Source organism: Numida meleagris, chromosome 6 (genome assembly GCF_002078875.1).
Source record: "Numida meleagris isolate 19003 breed g44 Domestic line chromosome 6, NumMel1.0, whole genome shotgun sequence".
In the NCBI taxonomy this organism is placed as follows: Eukaryota; Metazoa; Chordata; class Aves; order Galliformes; family Numididae; genus Numida; species Numida meleagris.
In genome coordinates this window covers 24179950-24199641 of record NC_034414.1, presented here as the reverse complement: position 1 = coordinate 24199641, position 19692 = coordinate 24179950, and the positions used below count along the sequence as shown (strand labels likewise).

General features: G+C 50.1%; 1 protein-coding gene across 6 annotated transcripts in view; it reads left to right on the top strand.

Annotated features, from left to right (window-relative positions):
- CREB3L1 (cAMP responsive element binding protein 3 like 1) overlaps positions 1–19692 on the top strand; it is a 42336-nt gene that overhangs the window by 3116 nt on the left and 19528 nt on the right. For 2 of the 6 annotated variants that reach the window (XM_021401326.1, XM_021401325.1), the window contains exons 1-2: positions 13279–15480; positions 18714–18942. In XM_021401326.1, the coding sequence (XP_021257001.1) occupies positions 15199–15480; positions 18714–18942 (511 nt within the window). In that variant the 5' untranslated portion in view covers positions 13279–15198. Of the gene's footprint in view, positions 1–12472; positions 12809–13276; positions 15481–18713; positions 18943–19692 lie in introns of those variants that run through there. The other 4 variants (XM_021401331.1, XM_021401330.1, XM_021401329.1 and 1 more) reach the window with 3 other exon arrangements.

The window sequence follows — 19692 nt, the reverse complement described above, 5'->3', positions numbered from 1 at the left end:
TCATCTTTTTCCACCAGACAGGACCTGCCGTATATGAGGCTCATCTGTCATGCAGTGTTTGCTTATCAATTCCACCTGTCCATCCCCTGTCCAGTCCAGCATTTCTGGTTGTTCCTGCTGGGACCCATCCATTCATTTACGGTCTCATGGCCACACTCACAGAGCTGTTACTGTTTCGGCTCTTATCGAGGTTGTGAAACCCTTCAAAAGGTCTTTTGAGTCAGATCCACCACTGTTTTCCACTGGCTTTGGGACATCGGTGGCACAGTGAAGCCAAGAATAAACCAGCAGAATGGGAGGCATTTGTTTTTTTTTAACCCAGTACCCCAGCGGGTTTGTTTCTTCCTTACATTGCTGTGTTTTATGGTATGAAAAATACCTTCAAAGATGACTTTGGAGGTTGGATGTTTGTGTAAATACAGCTCCACTTTGACTCTGCTTTTCAAAGTATATTCTGTATCTGTTTCTGAAAAGGAGGCATTGAGGCAAAAAAAAAACAAAAATCACCTACACGTTAGTTGGAGTCTCAACTGTTAGAAGTTGCAAAATGACAATTCAGGCTCAGTAGCATTCATCCAGATGCTCTGGGGAGTGCACAGCAATGTGCTCCTTCGTTGTGTGAAGTGAGGTTGCTGGGCAAGCTGACAGGCATACCTGCTGGGAGGAGAGCCACTTGTCCCTCTGGGTTGCTCCTTGAGCGCACACTGGGTTTTGTGCCTACCGTCTGCTCTTTTATGCAGTATTGTCACAGCCCGCAGAAAGGAGGGAAGCAGCAGGACTGTAGGCAGTGAGCAGGATGAGAGCAGTGCTGTGCAACTCAAAAGTGGAGCATAATTCGGAAATAAACCCAGGCTGTTCACCAGGGATGACCATCACTCTTGCGAGGACTCTTCTGTTCCTCTTATGCCTGCTACAGGCACTTAAATAGCACTTAAGTGGTGCTTAGCATTGGGCTGATCTTTGGCCTGAGTGAGTTTCGTGCTGTGTGAGCTCCCTCCCACCACCTCAGCACACAGCGAGAATGGAAAGCTCAGCAGATGTGGTCATCCATCTCTTACTCTTTCTTGTTGCTGGTGAAGGGACCTCACTGTAACAGAGCCTGGGCCTCTGGGACTGATGTAGTCCCAGATAGGAACACATGCAGAATGCATGTTGGCCCTCTGTTCCCTGCGCATGGTAAGATTTGGTCAAGATTTGGCTGACAAGCCAAGTACTGGGCAAGGCAGGACTTTTTTCTTTAGGTTTTGCTTGGAAATGCTGGTCAGAGTTTCCTGTGGGATCTGGAGCACAGATACAGAGAGACCTGGCGGGGCTATCAGACCTGACCAGATGGAAATGAATCTCAAAGTAATCATTCCCAGATTTTCCTTATTTCATTAGTTTCTTTGGATCTGTCTCACAGTTTCCCCCACTTCATGCCCATGCTACTCCTCACTGTCACACAGCTGGACTTACACCTGCAGGAGTACTCACAGCAGGGTGAAACCACAATTGGACACAACCATTCACAGGCCTCTGAACCTGCAGTGTCCTCACCGCAGTCATCACCAGGAGATGTGTGTCCACTCTAGTAACAAAGAGGGTAAGAGGTTTGAACTTCCTTTGGAAGACCAGGTGAATACTTCCTCCACAGAGACTGGGAGGAATCATCTGTGTGTCCATCCATGCCAGAAAGAAACTGAGATACATTTGAGATACTCTTCCAGAAGAAAACATGTTCATCTGCAGGACAGCTGGCAGCACATGCTGGGGATCCACTGGCCAGAACATTCATCTCTGCAGAAGCGGGAGAAGCCTTTAACTGAACAGCTAGGCCAGAGCTAGGAGAGAGCTAGCTCAGAGCTGGAGTGCAGGAGGTGTGTATCCGCAACAGTGTTAATCCATGGGGACAGAGCTGTCACTCTGGTGGGGAGAAGCAGAAAGGGCTTTGGAGAAGTGCTTGCAGCGCAAACAAAGGGAGTGTTGGCAGGGGGTGGGAGCACATCTGTGCTTACTGTGCTGAGGGAGGTGCTGAGCCAATCACAGCTCCAGCCATGTACCCTCAGTGATCCTAGTCCCCACAGGCATTAGGCTGTCACTCAGTGTCACCACCACTTTTGGAGATGAGGAAACTGAGACTCACATCTACGTGGACCAGCGTCTAGAAAGCCTCTGAGATGATCTTCCGGCTCATTGGATCTCCTTCTGGAACCAGCACAAGTGCCTAAGCATGGCTGGATTTAACTGGGGCAACTGGAGGACATCTCTCAGTGATGCCTGCCCCCTCCCACTCTTCAGGAGCACAGCAAAGTGGAGAGGGGCCAGGCTTGTGGCCACATAAGAGGAAAGAAGAGATTTTTCTGAAGCAGCTCCTTAAGGGGCAATATTGGAAAGAGTGACTTCATAGCCACCAGTGGAGTCCCACTATTCAAAATGTGGCCAGCTGACACCTCTGCAGTGTTCCCTACTGTTTCTTCATAGGAAGTCCCAGTCCTGGGCTCACTGTTTTTTCTCAGCACTTCCCTGTAAGTTTTGAGACGGTAGTACTTAGTTAGAATTTAGTATATTACTAATTTTAACAAATTATCAGCGTTGAAGGAAATGGAAACATTTGGCTCTCTGAAGTTGTCTCTGGGTGGCCACGTAGTAGGTTCTTTTCTTATAGCCACAGGGTTAAGATTGTGTTTGGTATGAAGATGCGATTCCTGAGATAGACCTGTACTGCACATGTTACGGAAGGGATGAGTCAACCTGCTGGAGCTTGTGTGCCCCTTGTCCTCTTGCAAACAGTGCACTGCAGCAAACCAAAGAGGACACAGAAGCCAGTCAGTGATCTCCTTGCTGCATTTAGAGGGGAATGAGCAAAACTGAAGTGGACTGTTACAGCTCAACTAAGAAATGGCCAGCAGCTTGGCGATGGGTACTTGCATGGAGCTCTTCCCTTCCTCTTCCCTGCCTTTGGAGCCCGGCTTGTGGTGTGAGTAGCTCCCCGTTTCCTTGGGTTGGTGTCTGCATGTTTGCGTTGCTCCTCAGAGCAGAAGCAGCAGGAAGTGTGTGAAGAGCCAAAGGCAATGCTGGAGCAGCAGGGGGCTGCCGGTAGCGTGCTTAAAGGCAGGCTGTATCTGCCCACATCAGCTGTGCAACGCTCATACCTGTCTGACTTACTCTCAGCTGCTCAAGAAAACAATTTTTTCCTGTTTTCCTGAAGGATCACATCTTTTAAGGTTTTCCTTTTCCAAAGTCCCCTCAGCCTACTTGAACACCCCAGCCCTTTCCCCTCTAACCCATTCCTTTTTGGATCCTTTATCCACCCTTTCTTCTGTATCTCTGCATCTCTCCTGTTATTCCTTTTTCTTAAATCTCACCAGGGCTGTCTGCCTTTCACGTCATTTGGAGCTGCTCTGGTCAGTGTCCAAGTGCTAGCTGCTTGACATGAATCTTGCCATGTCGTTCAGCCAGAACAAGGTCTCATGAAGGCTGTAACTGCCCGTATCCATGTGCTCTTTCACACCTTCCTTTCTGCTGCACATCCTATTTCATCTTCTCACTTTCTAGGACTGCAGAAATTCTTTGGACAGGATGGAAGCAATGTGCATGGTTATTCTCACTGAAACTGGTACGTAATTTAAACCAGCGCTGGATTTAGTAGCGTCTTTAGGGATCTAAGGTGATGCTTTATATGAGGTAATTCATTGCGATGGCCGTCCAGCCTGTTTCAGAGCAAACTCACCCTTGACTTCCTCAGCAGAGTTGCTTTTGGCTTCTTCACACTGTGACTTTGTCTTGATCAGGGAAAATGTTTGTTTAGGTTGGTCTGGCTGACCCAAGTTAGCGAAGCCTGCTCCAAACTCAGTTATCAGTTTTCCCAGAATAGCTGCAAAGTAACATGTTCACTCAGCTAGCTGTGTCAGGAGTTCCCATGCAACAAGAATATCAGGTCTCCCTGGGGAGAAATCTGGCAGTCCAAGTTGGAGGAGAAATACAGTTTGGGCCAGCTACCAAATATGTTACACAGGAGGGAGCTGGATGCAACATGCACTTTGGGCACTGTAGTTGGATCGTCAGCATCCCCCCTGCAGGTGAGCTTCCTCAACCCAGTGCCCGGAGGAATTTCCTCATGCTGCAGTTCCCTGCCCCGGTGTCACAGGGCCACCAACTTCTCCTTGGGGTGCCAAGTCCAGGCAGGAGCACTACTGCCCAAGGACACGTCTCTGTATCATAGCGCAGGGCTCTGCCTTGTGAGCTCACCCCTTACCCTGCAGTGCTCGCAGCCCTGTCTCTCGCAGGAGGACAGCATTCCCATTGGAAGGAGCTGAGGCAGAAGGAGGGCAATACAAACAGAAGGACCCAGGTCCTTGATGGTTAATTGCTGCATGCCAGGACAGCTTAATGCTAAGTGAGTGCCATTGGTTGGTGGCAGCTGAAGGAAGGAGATAGGCAGGTGCCTTTGGCTGAGCTCCCTGCTGCCCCAGGGAGGGACTGCAAACCAGGCAGCCCAGGAGGGAGGAAGCCAGCGCTGACATTTGTAAAGGCTGTTGATGGAAGGTTTCTTTCAAAGCCTTTTCAGTCTCTCGATCTGAGAGCTCTTTGCCCAGGAGTGCTGGAAATCTGGCTCTTCTTTCCAAACAAATGTGCAGACTCTGAGTTGATGAGGTGCTGTTGAGCCACAAATAGTGAACTGCCAATCGAATGATGCTGGGTTTGTTCTTGGTTTCTCTTTTTTTTTTTCCCTTGCGGATAGTGGTGCAGTGACTGGGACATGAGGTTGTCAGGAATGGGAGAGTGTTAGTCCCAGCTCTGCCAGTTGCTTCACATGTGATCTTCAGCGTGTCACTTGCTGTGATGTAGCTTCTGCCACCTAGAAAGTAAGACATCGTTATTCCTGCTAGCACGGTGCAGTGCCATCAGCGGGTGAAACAAACTAATGACAAGCTGGACTGGGATGGGAGGCTGCTAGTAGATACTGGCCAGGAAAGGTCTGCAGGAGCTATTGCTTTGCTTCCCCAGTCAGTCCCTTTGAGTTACTTTGCAGCTAGTGGTATTTGCAACATTTTCAGTTTGGCAGCTCCCAGCTGTCCTTCATCCTTTTCCTTTTCATTTCCCCTATGGACTGTGCATGGCTGATTTTGACCTCAGATACTTCAGGTTAATCCAGAGTAATCTTTCTGTGTCCGTGTGGATGACTGAGTTACTCAGCATCAGGATTAAACTGAAGTACTTGGCCCATACTGTTGCTGGCCTGGCCTCTTTGGGCCATATTGAAAACCAAACAGTTTGTGCTTTATAAAGACAGTGAATGGGCTGTACTCACAGTTCATCCTCCACTGAACAACTAGATCCTGGCTCAGTTGCAAAACTCTACTTCCCCTGGGTTTGATGCAAGTTGCTGAGAGCACCCTGTTACAGCCCTGCCTGAAGCTGCATCTTGCTGGGGCTGTGCTGTGTCCCCAGACTCCCAGTGGGTGGGTGGTGGTCTGTTTCTAAGGAGGTGGCCAGCTGAGAGCATCAGAGTGCCATGGCTTTATCAGTCCACCAGCAGAGCACTGAAGACCCGTGGCAGTCCCTCCTGTTGCTCAGTACACAGTTCTGCGCTTTCCCTTTCTCCTCTTCCCAACACTAGCTGCCTAAAGCTAGGATCACCATTGTTCACTTGGAAAAGTGATGCAAAAGGTTGTTCTCCTGTTCTCTGATGCCTCTCTAGCTCTTCAGGATTTGTCAAAGATACTTGGCAGCAGCCCAACCACTGGATTAGCATTAAATAATGAGCAAATGGCCCACAGCCCTTTTCAGACCTGGCAAAGTGCACACCTTTAATTCTTTCCTCACATGTCTTCTGGCCGTGTTCTTATCACGCTGGGAGGCAGCCAAGGAGCAGACACTGGCCTGGCTAGCTCTGGGGACAGAACAGAGGGTGCTGCACTCGCTTCTTTGTCACTAATTAGTACCAGGGTGGCAGCTAGCTGCTGCAAGCTGTGATAGCTGTCCCCATCAGTGCAGTCAGTAGCAGCTGCATGCAGCTGGGGCGTGCTGCAGTAGAGCAGCAGCAAGGCTCGTTGCTTAATGTTTCTGCATGCGTCAGGCTCCAGGGAAGCATGGGGAGATCGCCTAGCAGCCCAGGTATATGTGGGTATAGAGACCGTGTCCTGAGTAGTACCCATCCTCTGGTCTCAGATGTCTTTCTGATATTCAACGAAATTGGGTTCTGTAGAGTTGCCAGAGCGTTTATCTGTTTATCCTGGGAAAGAGAAGAGGGAAAGAGGCCAGGAGGGATGGAGAATAGAGAAAGGGAGGAAAGAAAGAACAAAGACAAGAGAGAGGTAGCAATGCAGTTAGCATTCCTGAGCCATCTGGGCCTGCTGGCATGGCCCCAGCTGGATGGGCTCACAGGTTTATCCACAGCATGATGTAATCTCCATCGCCCAGCATTTGATTATGTTCCTTGCTCTGGATGGCCTTATATCGGGTGCAAGTCTGGAGCGGGCATTTTGATTTCCTGTTGCTATTTGTGGACTTTTCCTGGCCAATCCTCAAGAGCAGCGCTGGTGGTTTTCCTTTCTCCACCCGAAGGAGTGATGCCACCCGGCTGGTGCAGCGCAGAGGCCAGTCCCTGCCAGCCTGTCAGCTGGAGACAGACAGCCCTGCAGAGGGACCCAGCTGTGCTTTACATCGTGCCACAGCTGGAGAGAAGGGGACACCCCTGCCTCGTGCTTGGGCAGCTGCAGCTCAGCCCAGGAGTTGTCTCAGCCTTCAACATCAGCAGGGAGAGAGCTACAGGAAAGGCTGTCGGGTCACCCCTTCCCAGCTGCTTCTTGGTTTCCCTGGTCTGCTTGGTCTTGCAGTGGGATGGGAAGAAGGAGAATTTTATTTGACCCAAGACCTATGCTTCTTTTTGCTTCATGGGAGCAAAAAGCAACGGATGATGTAAGTCCCTCTCCTCTGCCTTCACAAATGGAGTGACCCCCTAGTCCTGCATGGCAGGAAAGGGCTGTGATGTGCAGAGGATGAAGATGAGATTTCTCTATTTACACTGCACCCATGCTGCCAGGAAACCTCAAACCCAGCTATGCAAAGGACCTGCTTCAGAATATGCTGTTCTCTGCTCTGACTCAAGAGATGTGGGTAGCTGCATGATGAGCCATTAGGCAATAGCTGACAGTCACAGACAGCATTCCCTCCCTCGCTATGCCTCATCCTGCCCACATGCCTTGCTTAGCTTTGTTTCTCCAGGGACTTGGGGATGGAGAAGCTGAGCGCAGTGACCCCAGGGGACAGAACTCAGTTTGATGGAGAATCCCACTGCCTGCCTCAGAAGCTGCCCTGGTTGCACCCAGAGGGAGCAGGGCTCTGCTCTCAGTCATGCCCCAGGGACAGCCAAGGGCTGGGATGGACTCACTGGAACCACAGCGCTGAGCTTTTCCACCCGACTCAGCTGTGCTGAGCGAGAGAGTAGCTGAGGAAAACGATGGCCTCTTTATAAACCAACTGGCAAAACTCTTGCATCTCTCCTGGGAGCAGGCCAGGGATTCTGAGTCACTGCTTGAGTTGGTTGCAGCCAAGGTAGTCTTACCCAAGACATTATGAGAGAGAGGAGAGATCCACCCAGGAATGCCAGCAGAAAGCAAAATAGTTATAACCATAATTAATAACAATATAATGATGAAAAGATTCAGAAATGCACTGCCCACTCCAAAAATAAAGTTTGAGGACAATTCAAACGCTGTGAAGAAAAGAGGAGAGGAAAGAGTCGAGAAAGGCCGCCAAAGCCTGCATGTCAGCTGCAATGCAAGGAGTCCCGTCCAGCTGGCCAGAGTTCAAAGAGCTCCTATTGTCCAACAGCATTTCCAAAACACCATTCAAAACTTTCAGAAAATGAACCCAAGATGCAGGGTGAGATTTATCACACAATAAAGGCAACCCAGATGTGTGCATCCTTTCAGAGAGAGGAGATGGAGGAAGGTGATGGAGGAGCATGAGGGGAGAGGGTTGCATGAAGCCTGGTGCTGTGAGTATCCAGGCAGGAGTAGGGGCTGGGTGCATCTGTGCTGGGATTCATGCTCAGCACTTGTGGAGGATTTCATAGATATGGAGAACTCTATCCTTAGGGAAAGTCTCTTGGCACCGGGATTAAGAGACAGAAGGGTAAGATTTCACTGAAGCACTTTCTTTTTTGTTGCACATAGAATATTGTTGCACATGGATACTAAGAGCCTATTGTTGCTTCTGGTCCTGGATTATATATATTCATAATATCTGAAGCCAAACCACTGTAGATTTTATCTTGGTTCTTTCACAGTCTTTGTTATTGCTTTGCAGTACAAGCCACCGTGGCAGTTCTGTAGCTTCTTTTGCAATAGGAAACACTCACTTCCACCTGTGCTTCGGTTATGTTAAAATCTGGTAATTAATTATACGGAAAGACAGTTTCACCTTTGAATCTGCTGCTAACATGGACTTATACAGCTACAAACTGCTGTCACTGGGTATCCAAATTCGCCCTACTTTCAATGAGACAGTGGTGCTTCTGCTGCCTGCAGAACAATCCAGTAGGGTGACTATGTGTGCCACACTCCATAGATTAAGAAGTGACTTGGTTGCTTTCAGGAGTATCTCGGGTAGTAAGAGCTTGTTCATCTAATAGCAAAAAGCCTGAGAAAATGATTTGTCTGAATGCATAAGCTAGAGAGTGTTTTAAGTGACTCATCTGTTTAGTGAATGTAGTTAGCTTTAAGTTGTGTTTTTTTTTTTAGAAAGAGGTGGATTTCTCTGAAGCATTTTGGCTTAGAGTAGATGTTTCTTTCTATGAAGCTCAGTTACAGATGAGTTTGAAGCAAGAGGCATGAATATAGCTCCTGCACTCAGCAGTATAAGGACCTGCATTTGATTACCAGACTGCTTCTTTCAGGCTCTAAAACCTGTGAAGTCTCTGATCAGCTCCTTCTGTCACTCCAGACGTGTTCAGGGAACAGATTCCCAAATCCACAAGTTTCTGCAGACTTCAGTGCCAGAGTGCAGATGCTTGACTCGACCCCAGATATGGGAGTTTTCGGGACAGGTTTTCAGGGCACAGTAGATTTACTGCCTTCAGAGGAACTCAGAGCATTTCTTCCCAGAGGCTTCTGACTTTACTTGAGTGCTGCTCCCAGGCATCTTCAAGTTTCTACTTCTTTTCACCAGCTACAGAGAGCTCAGCTGCTAGGCCTTGTCATGGAGAAGTCCTGCAGGGAGAGGGCTGGCAGTGGCTGCCTTTCTCCTTCAGCCTTAATTTTCATCCCATGGCTGAAGCATCTGCATTGTCTCTGACCAGTCAGATCTCCATCCTCATCTTTGGAACGTAGGGCTCTGACTCCTTGTTCACTGAATAACGCCTACGTTATCCTCAGGGACAGACTTAATGCAGCCTGCCCCAGTAGTGAGGAGTGGCCTGAGAGGTGCTACTGCCCTTCCTGGTGAAGGAAGGATTTCCCCATTCTCTGGAGATTCCTGTTTTTGCAGCTCTACCTCTGAGGTGAAAATGATACCCTCAGCACTGAAGCTGAAGTTTAATTTCCTATCTGCTGCTCAGGGCACAGATTTTCCACTGGAATATTGGCAGCAGGTCAGAAATCCGCATTCCAAGCTGAATTGCTTTGAAAACAGTCCCGATGCCCAGAAGCAGGAACGTCTCCCATGCGCGTGCACACAGAGCAGGAGACAGTCCCCTGTCCCACCCCAGCTCACACGGAGCTCCTCCAGCTCCAGGATGCCTGCGCGTATCACATCTTCAGAGACAGCAAACACTACAGCAGCCAGTGGGATCCTGCTCAACGTGCTGGTTGCAAAACCCTGCTCTTCAGCTTTGCCACTGAAGATCCCAGCTTTCAATCTCTCAAGATTTTGGATGAACACCTCTCACAAAGCATCTGGTCCAGATTTACTTGCTCTGTGATTGTCCTGAGGAATGAAAGCCACCAGTAATGTTTGGTATTAGCTGCATGCCTCAGCTTTTGGACCTGAACAGAGTACTGCTATCTTCCTCTTCCAAGGGTTTTCTTTATGGCCCTAGAGGGACTTGACAAGGGATGACATCTGAATTATCTCTGATTTTATTCTCTGAGTATTAAAGTGAAACAGTTTCAATGAGACAGATGAAGCTGATTGTAAAGATAATACAAATTCTTCCTCCTCCCGCTCCTGTTATCTCCCAGAGAAGATTTCCTCTGCCTCTCAGGGCACTTTTTCCCATTTCTCTCATTGCTTTTCTTGAAAGATTCAGAAAAAGGCCCATAACAACATGAAGGAGAAGAGCAGTGTAAGAGCAAAGATTTGCCAACTCTCATGGCTCCAACCCAGTACTGGACAGGGCCAGAAACTTCCAAGAAAGTTGGGAGAAATGGTGGAGTGATGTTTATTCAAGTTAATTTCAGTTACAAAATAAACTTCCCCATTCCCCTGACTAGTGACTGGCTTGAGTGATTGTACCTCTCCAACTTATTTATAATTGCATTGTTCATTTGTGCTGTACTGTGTGTCTTTTGGGATGCTGTGACCTCGTCTTCCCCTCAGCAGAGCAGTACAGTTTGGAATTGCACAGAGTAAAGCAGCATTTACTTTCACCTGCCCTGCCCACTGCCTTTAATTGTACCACGTGTTCCTCTCCGTCAGAACTATAGCAAGGCACAAACAGGCACTGCAAGGTAATTGCTTTCGGGCCCTCCTGAAACTCAGATTCCTCCTGGTGTCCTTCAGCATCTCCATCCTTCCTGTGCAGACCTCCTGGACCTCTGCTTGTTTGAGCTGATGCTCTCTGAGCCTCTGTGACCAGGAGGGGAATCCAGATGGAGCCCTACCACAGTGTGGCATAGCCTTACACACAGTATTTTTCCTATCTTGCTTCTTGCCTTCTTGCACGTTCTAGCCTTCTGTTTGCTATTTTTTCTGCACATTTAGATTTTTTCCTTATAACTGTCCAGGCAGAGCTGTCACACACAATTAAAAATGTGTGGGCTTTCTCATGATAATTTTGCCTCTAGGTTTGCAGAGTGGGGCTTGAGCTGCACTTCTAGGTTGTGCAGGGTTGCTACGTGCCAACGGGCTTGGCTCCCAAACCCAGTTGTGTTCTGGCTCTGCTGGCACTGAGAAGGGATATGTGTTTGGGCTTTCCAAAGGGCAAATCTGGGTGAAGAATTGGGATAGTATAGCGGGGCCTTCCCAAAGATGATGGATTGTATTTTCACACCTTGCTAGGTGTGAAAATTAACATTAACACCCTCCTCCCCACACTGCAGCAGCTGTAAGACTGCTGGGCCCATCCCCGTGCAGTAGAGTACATTTAGGATCCTACTGTACATTCAGCTGATGCTGCCCACTCAACACCAAGGGGTAAAGCTGCAGGCAGTCAGGCAATGGGGCAGAGACCTGGGGGCAGAGATGACAATGTAGCTTCTTTCTCTCAGCACTGTCTCTTTGGGAGGGAGCCAAGAGGAGCAGACCCTGGACAGCCTGTCCAGGGAGTACTGCCTTCCAGTGAAGAGCAGCCCCATTTGAGTGCAGCACACAGGCCACCACGGTGGCTCGAAAATCCGGGCTGCTTGTTCTGTAGTAGGCAGGTATCGTTGGGTCTCAAAAAAGCCCCAGCTTTGTATTTACCTGACAGACTCATAGAAATAGCACCCCATCTTCTGCCAAGTGAGAGTTAAGAACAGCTGAGGTAAACGTCTCGTCCTGAGGGAGCTGTAGCCACTTCTGTGCATGGTTTAAATCCTGCTCTAATTATTTTTCACCCGAGCTGGCTGCGAGCTGTAAGCCAAAGGAAATTTGGGCCGTTCGCAGCATTTGTACTGTACACGCAGCGCGAGCGAGCTGGAAGGCAGAGGCATTCCTCATATCTCCAGGGTGCAGCTGCTGCGAGGAGAGCTGCTCCCGTCTCTGCCGGCTCCGCAGTCCCGTGCAGCGGGCAAACCAGCGCCTGCTTCCCGCCGCGGGGCCGGCAGAGAGCCGCGGGGCAGCTGACTCCCTCAGGGCGGCTCCAGGCACCAGCAGGGCCTCCTCACGGAGCTGCGACTGGAAGATGCGGGGCTGCGCTCCCCCATCTCATCCCCCGGTCGCTGCCGGGATGCTCGGCGGGCGGCCCAGCGGCGGGCACCCCCTCAGGACGGAGGGGCAGGGCAGGGCAGGGCAGGGCCGGGCAGGGCAGGGCCGCCCGGCGAGGAGAGGCGAGGCGAAGTGCTGCGGGTCGCGGCGGGCCGCGGGCCGCTCCGTCCTAACCCTGCACTCCTCCCGCCCGCCGCGCCGCCGCCCGCTCCTGGCAGCCGCCACCCATTGGCCGCCGCCTCGGCGCCGCCGGCCAATGAGCTGCCGCCGCTGCCGGCCGCTGGAAGAGCGCGGCGGAGGCCGTTAACTGCCGGTGAGGCGGGCGTGGGGCTCGCCCCCCTGCACCTGCCGCCCCCTCGGCCGTTGGGCTCCCCTCGCCTCACGGAGCGGCGGGGAGGCGGCCGCGGGCAGCCGGGGCCCGGGAGGAGTTCGGCTGCCCGCATCCCGGCTGCTCCCTCGCTTCAGGGCCTGGGGGAGCGCCTCGTGTTGGCGCCGCTCCCTGCATCGCCTTCCTGTGATTGTGCCTTGAGCCTCTCGTCTCTCCTAGGTCTTGTGGCGCCTAGTGCTGGAAATTGTAAATCCAGGCCCTTGGCACAGGCGTTCGGTGGATGGAGGTTTCCACAAGGAGCTGTGCAGGCACTCTGAGATGTGCTGGGGACACGGCTGTGAGTGCTGCCGAGGAGCAGCGGCTCACAGCACCTTTGTTTTGAGGGGCCGTGTGCCCTGCGGGAAGGGAGCTGATGGCACAAGCTTGGTCAAGGTGAAGCGGGTCCCCTGCACTGCTTTCAGTGATGCAGCCCTCCTCCCACTCTCCGTTCCCTGTCATTCTGCATTATTGTACAGAAGGCAATAAATTCTGGGCCTGGCTCCAGATCCAGCTGAGCCAAGCCCTCTGCCGCTTGGAGGCTGGGTGTCAGGGAGGCGTCTGGTTAGCTGCACAGGCCAAGCCTGGGATGCTGAACATCACCTTGGGCTCCCTAGGACCTGAGAAGGACAGAGGAGTACTGCTAGTGGGGCTGAGGCTCAGCTGCTGGAGGGAAATAGTGCTGGAGTTTGCAGATGGTTCAGACTGAATTGCTTCACCAGTGTCATGCAGAGGTGCAAGGAGCAAGACTGCCCAGGCAGAATGAGGGGCTCTGTCCAAGAGCTTGAGTGGAGAAACAGTGAGCTGCGGTCCCTGATGGGTGAGAGGAGACACCAACAACCATACAGGTCAGGGCAGAGGGGCACCAGAGGGGTTGGAGAGAGCAAAGAGGTAGTGGTTGATCACTTGTGCTCCATGGGGTGCAGTTGCACTGACTAGACAGTGAGATGAAGTGTGCACAGCAGCTGTCTGTCCCGCATGGACCCTGTTAATGCTGTCAAGACCTTCACTTTCATAAGCTCTAAAATTCACTGCATTTTAAAGCAAGCAGAAGGACTGTCTGGAGTGTATGGGCTCTTCTTTCCTGGAATGTAAAGGAAACCTCGGCTGTGAAGCTGGAGTGCAGGGGGCTTCATTCCTTAGTGAAAGCAGAGAAGGGAAATGCAGATGTCACAGCTGGGACAGGAGATTTATCTTGGCAAGCAAAGAGGAAAAATACTTTCAAAAAGAAAAGAGAAAAGTCAGAAGATTCCCCTCCCCATCTGGTCCGCCTGCCAGCACGAGCAGAACCTCCATCCTGCAAAGGTCCTTCGTCCCCTGGGCCTGGGCTCCCACCCAGCTGGATTAGCCCCTTGCTGCTTTCTCCTTGGAGCTATACCATCATAGTGGGAGCAGGGAGGCTGTGAGAACTAAACTGATCCTAGAGGGAGACTGTTTCCAAACAGCTCCACTGGAGGTGGGGAGGGGAAAGTAACAGTCAGAGGATGGATATGTGAAAGGGAAAGGGAGGGACAGATGTATCCAAGGTGACCACAGCGGAGAAGTGGATGCAAGGAGAGGAAAAGATTCCCTTCTCAGCTGTGTGGAGCCACTGGGTAGTAGCACCTCAAGGTGTACCATGCACACAGCTGGACAGTGGAATAAGCTTAGTGCTTTGGTCTTTTCCTGAGGCCCTCTGGAGGTCTAACTCTAGCTCTGGGAGGGGGTAAATAGAGCGCTTGCTTTTGGATGTCTGGATGCCTTACATTAACTCCCAGGATAACTGCTGTACAGCAGGAAGGGGTGTTCAAATGAGAAGTGCACGCACACACACACAACTTGCTATTTAGACAACCCTAAGCATGAGGTCAGGGTGAAAACATGTGGTGGAAATATGTTTGGAAGAGTCAGTGCCTATGTTGGTCACCACGAGTGAGAGAGAGAAGGAGCCAGCAGCTGACAGATTCACACTCTCCCTGTGGCTGAGGTGGCCTCAGCCTGAGCAGATTCTCCTGTGGCACAAGACCAGCTTCAGGCTGCCTGGAGATGAGGAGGTCATTGCCACCCCTGTACCTGCACACCCCACTTTGTTCCCCATGGGCACTGCCTTCCCGCCCTCCCAGAGCTGCAGTGGGGGGATGGGTGGCTAGAAATCAGTCTTGGATCAGGAAATCCAGCACATCCTCGCCATTGCGTTTCTGTCCCTTGGCTGCCCCCTCCCTGACCGCTCACTGGTAATACAGCTTTGGAAACACATCTCGTGCTATTTCTTGGCTTTGGAGCATAGTTAGAAGAAGGAAGGAGGGTGTGAAAGGGAGGGGGAGATAGCAGGAGGGAATTATGCAAAATGAGACTGTGCTGTGAGCTTTGTAACCCATCTGGAAGCCGTTTCCCCCAGCACACTTCACGCCTGCTCCCTCTGGCCCAGAATGGTAAAGAATCATGTTCCCCAGTTGACTGATTCTCCTTGCTCAAGCTAGACCCATGAAAGCTACTTGAGAAATCGTAAAGGAGAATCTCAGCAGACTTGCAGGTTTCTTCATTGTCACAATTAGAGATACTTCATCAGCTCCCTAAAGAGCAGGAGCTGGCTGGAAGATGCTCTTAAAGAGAGTTTAGACCTTGGAGAGTGTGTGAGGTGAAGAGTCTGCTCTACTTGTGCACCTCTGCACATCCCACCTTTCCCATCCAATACCTGTGCACTCGTTCTTACCTTGGACCTTATGCTTAATGTGCTTCTACTCTGCTGTGGTGTTGGGAAAAGTCTCTCTGAGGCCCAGCACAGTCCTTTCATTTAGTGGCAGCACATGCAGGCCTTTGGCTGTGCTTGCTCCAGCCTAGGTGGGAAGGAAGGGCAGATACAGCACCTCCATTGGCCTATCAGCTCAAAGCCTCATAAAGCTACTGTTTGGTTGGGTGATCGGCCTGCTTCTGTTATCACTCAGAAACTGGCAGCACTGGCTGCCATGCTCTGTTGCGATCCACACGGCCCTGAGACACCGTCCCCTGGGACCCGCAGTTACCCAGAGCCTTCTCTCTCACATGTGTTAAGGAAAAGGGTGGCTGAAGACTTCTCTGTTTTTTACCAGGTAAGTATAGCTCTCCCACTGAGGCTGGGTGGCACAGAGTTTGCATATTCCAGGCTGGTAGGGGTGATCTGGGCTAACTAGCAGCGATTTTGATGGCATCTGTTCGAAATAAGCTTTGCGCTCTGCTTCACTAGGTCCATCTCTGTCGGATCTGGAGAAGATACTTTCTTGTCTTCTCATTTGGCTGCATCTACAGATATTGTTACCAGTCATTGTTACTAACTACATTGTTACCTATCCTAAAGCTCACAACTCTGCCTGTGGCATTCGGGAAGAACAAAGCCCGTGAAAGAGGCACAGCAGTCTCCTCAGGACTTGGTGGTTTAGCTTCTTGCTTTTTCTGTTGTTGATTTAGGTGGCTACAAAGCCATGTCATTATTTGCTTTGCCCTTCCTTCTTCTACTTTCTTTTGCCTTTTGCTTTCTTCTCTGAATAAAAGTAATCTCCAGCTCTGTGGATGCTCTTTCTGTCTAATCCCTGGTGCCACCTTTGGTAATAACCATAGTTGCTAACCGTCTCCTATGCTAGCTAGCCCCCTTAAGATCAGCTGCCTTCTCTCCACCATCCCACTCAGAGATGCTGGGCTGGTAAATGTACAGTTGATGAGAGATGAGAAGGTGCTACTTTTGCGTCTGTCTCCTGGGAGAGAATGGGCTCTGGTAGAGCTGAGCTCCTGCATCTCTGGAAGCAGAGTGCTGCTTCTTTATCCTCACTTCCAAGCAGGCAGATCCTCAGACAGCCTGAGTGGTGTCTAAAAGCAAAATCTGAAATACACAATGACTTCTGCCAGTATCAGTGCCTGTGTTAAAGCTCTGATGCTCAGCTCCATGCACTCATAACTGACATCTCACCCCTTAGTCACAGCTGGGGTTTCAAAGTAAACCCAGAGGCATACCTTCTCCTCTTCCCTCCGGGTAGGTTTGTCCTACAATGGGAAGACTGTTGGCTGACCAATAAATCTTTGTTTTAAGCGTGGGTCCAAAAAATAGTGAGTGGAACTAATGCATAACCGCATCTTCTCCCTGGCTGTCTTCAGCCCCACCTTTTTAATGTAAGGTTGTGAAAGAAATTTGAAGTATGTGGCAGTCACAGACAATTCTTCCTGCAGCTGCCCATCCATTCCTGCTCCTCTTTGAGTTACATGTTCATTCTAGTTTCTATGGCTGTGGCTGTACATGTACAATTTGGATGCCTCGTGTCAGATCCCGGCTCTGTGTGCTCTAGAGATACACTGGCAGCCAAAACTCTGAATCCCTTTACTTTTCTGTGATTGGTTACATTCTCACCCTTACCATAAAGCTATCGTGTTCATATCCTGTTTGCTTGTGTTGTTTGGAGAAAGTAAGACAAAGAACAGCTGTTACATGAGCAGGCACTCTCTGGGGTTAATGCTCAGGACTCCAAACTCTCTTACCCCTCTGTGTTGTAGGACAGGACAAAACATGGCTTTCCAGAGCTTTTTAGATAACCCAATTCCATCTGCTGACTCAGCTCCCTTAGAAGAACAGCGCAGATGGGAGGTGTTTGCTGTCACTTGGTTCAAGTGCAGAAATACTTCTAGGCAGCTTGAAAATGGCTGAGTAGCTGCCTCATCGACATGCTGCTGGTATGGGAAGAAGTGGAGAAATCTTCATCCCAGACTTCCCTGGGAGGGCCTCCTCACTGGAGGAGAAACCTTGTGTCAGGCAGAATACAGGCAGCAGGGAATCCCCCCCACTTCCTGCATGCTCTGTGTGCACTTGATTTTTAAGTTGAGTGGCTGAGGGATGATGTTGGAAGGTGAAGGGCACTTTGTGTTGGAAACTGCAGCAGCTTACTGCTTCCCTCCCCCACCTGGTGGGAAGTGTCGGTCTGCTCACCTGGAGCCTACTTCATTCCCCAGCCTCGCCCTACTCTCGGGCAGCCCAAGTAATGTTGACAGAATGATATTGTGCACAGGTAAAGCAAATATACCTTCCTGAAGGAACAGGAACCTGCAGGTTCCAGCATCCGGGGTCCTCTGGCCAACTCCTTCCTCAGTCCTGCAGGTGGGGAAAGAACTGCATACGCACCCCCTGCTCCTCTAGGAACTGGCTCTCCCACCAAAATTTTCACTGGCATTCATGCCTCTGCTCTAGGATCTGTGTGCTCTCTCCCACCCTCTCCTGTCCATACCCTTTTGCTCTTGGTATTTCAATATGGTGCTTTCAATGCTCTTCTACCCACCCAGATGCTTTTACAGTTGGGCGGGTGGGGGCAGTCTGACTCGGCTGAGTTCTCTCCAGTTCATTTAAGTTACACAGTTCCATCAGTGTAATATAGTCACTTGAATGTATCTGTCTTTTCTTTCCTCTCCTTGAGCCAAAAGCATCAATTTGCCAGTGAATGGGATAATTTTTCAGCTGGTGTTTGGCAATCATCATTTTTCTCCCTGCTCAACCAGTGCTTTGTTTTAGCAAATGGAAAAGTTAGCAATCTGACTTCTGAATAGAGCCTCAAAAGAAGCAGGTTCCCTGTGGCATCATGAGCCCAGCTCCCCAACTGCACCAGACAGATTTACTGGCTGTTACTGGAATGATTAGTGGCATGATTGTTTGTTGTAAATAGCCCATCTGTAGTGTTTAAACTTCATCGGGGAGCAGAATTTCACAGTCATTATCTGGCTGGAGAACAGCTTCATATGGTCTGCAGAGGGGCTGTGAAATCCCAGAGGAAATTAAATATAACAGGGGGCCTTCCTGTTATGTTGATCCAATTGATTTTTTTTCTCTGATAGAAATCAGCAGCTGGTTTGATGTTCTCCGGGGCATCAGAGTGCCTATTGCTGCTGGTAGAGCTCACGAGAAAGTGTCTGTCACCACAGACAGGTATTGAAGACCATGATTTTCTGCCACACTTACTGTTTATCATCACAGGGATTTCTTGCCTTGTGCTCTGCTTGGCTAGATGTCATAGTGAGATGATGCTGGGAAGCTGAAGATAGGTACCCATAGAGGAAGGAGGAGATGTGAGAATACAGAAGAGTTTCATGAGTGTTCACAGTATAGATAAATAGGCAGAGAAGCCATAAAGCACCTCATATTTTTCTGTCTAAATTCCTGGTGTTTCTATCAAACTGATGCAAGGAAGGGATAGCAACTGCTCTTTCGCATTCAGAAAGTGTTTTTGCTGAGGCTTGGCTGTAAGCACAGGAGAAAGCTCAGATCGCTCTTGGAGTCGACACTAATACTCTGTCTCCCTTGGTTTTTCCTCAGCATTTCTCTGAGAACCTGGATCACTTCTCCGACAACATGGAGGATTTCTCCAACGATCTCTTCAGCAGTTTCTTCGATGACCCAGTTCTGGCTGAAAAGAACCCGCTGCTGGACATGGACCTGGACCCACCCACTCCAGGCATCCAGGCAGAGCACAGCTACTCCCTCAGCGGAGACTCTGCTCCCCAGAGTCCCCTCATGCCTGTCAAGACTGAAGATAATGCTAACGGTGAGCATGAGACATGCACACTGCACGGAGTCAGACACATCTGTTGGAAGTGGCTCTGGCTGTCTTCCGCATATAAGGACAAACTGGCTAATCCTTGAGCTTGCGCATGACTAATCCAGGGAAGAATTTGATCTGCCATTGTTAAATACAGCCCACATTTTTTCCTTCAGTTTGTGCTCTGACAATCACATTGCTCCTTTGCCGGGCTAACTGTTATTTATGAGGATAATAATTGGCTGTGGTTCTGTGTGCTGCCAGCTTCTGGCAAGCAATGGGCAAAAGACTTTTTAGGACCCTGTAAGCCTGGGTGTGGATGCCCTAGATCCAGGTCTGTTTTGGCATCCGTCAACAGGGTTTTGGCTTGAATATAGGAAGCATGAGTCTCTGGCTGCAGCCAGTGCTGGTACATGTGGAAAGCTAAGTGGCTTCTTTACCAGCAGATCTTTTTGCAGGAGACAGAGAGGAACAGTCATTTCAAAATCTATTTTTAAAACAATTCATTTCAGGATAATTTATGATGGCTGGATATTTTTAGAGCCATCCTTGCAGAGAGTCCTGTAATTTGCGGCACTGTGTGGGTGTCCCAACAGCTGATGGACAACCAGGCTGCCTGAAAAAGCAGTGGCACAGGCTCAGTATACACAGAAGAAAGCCATTCCTTTAAGTGAGAGTGAGACCCGAGACAGAGGCTTCCCTATCATGGCCAGGAAGGATCCCAGCTCTGTCGTACAAAGGCAGGAGAAGTGGAAC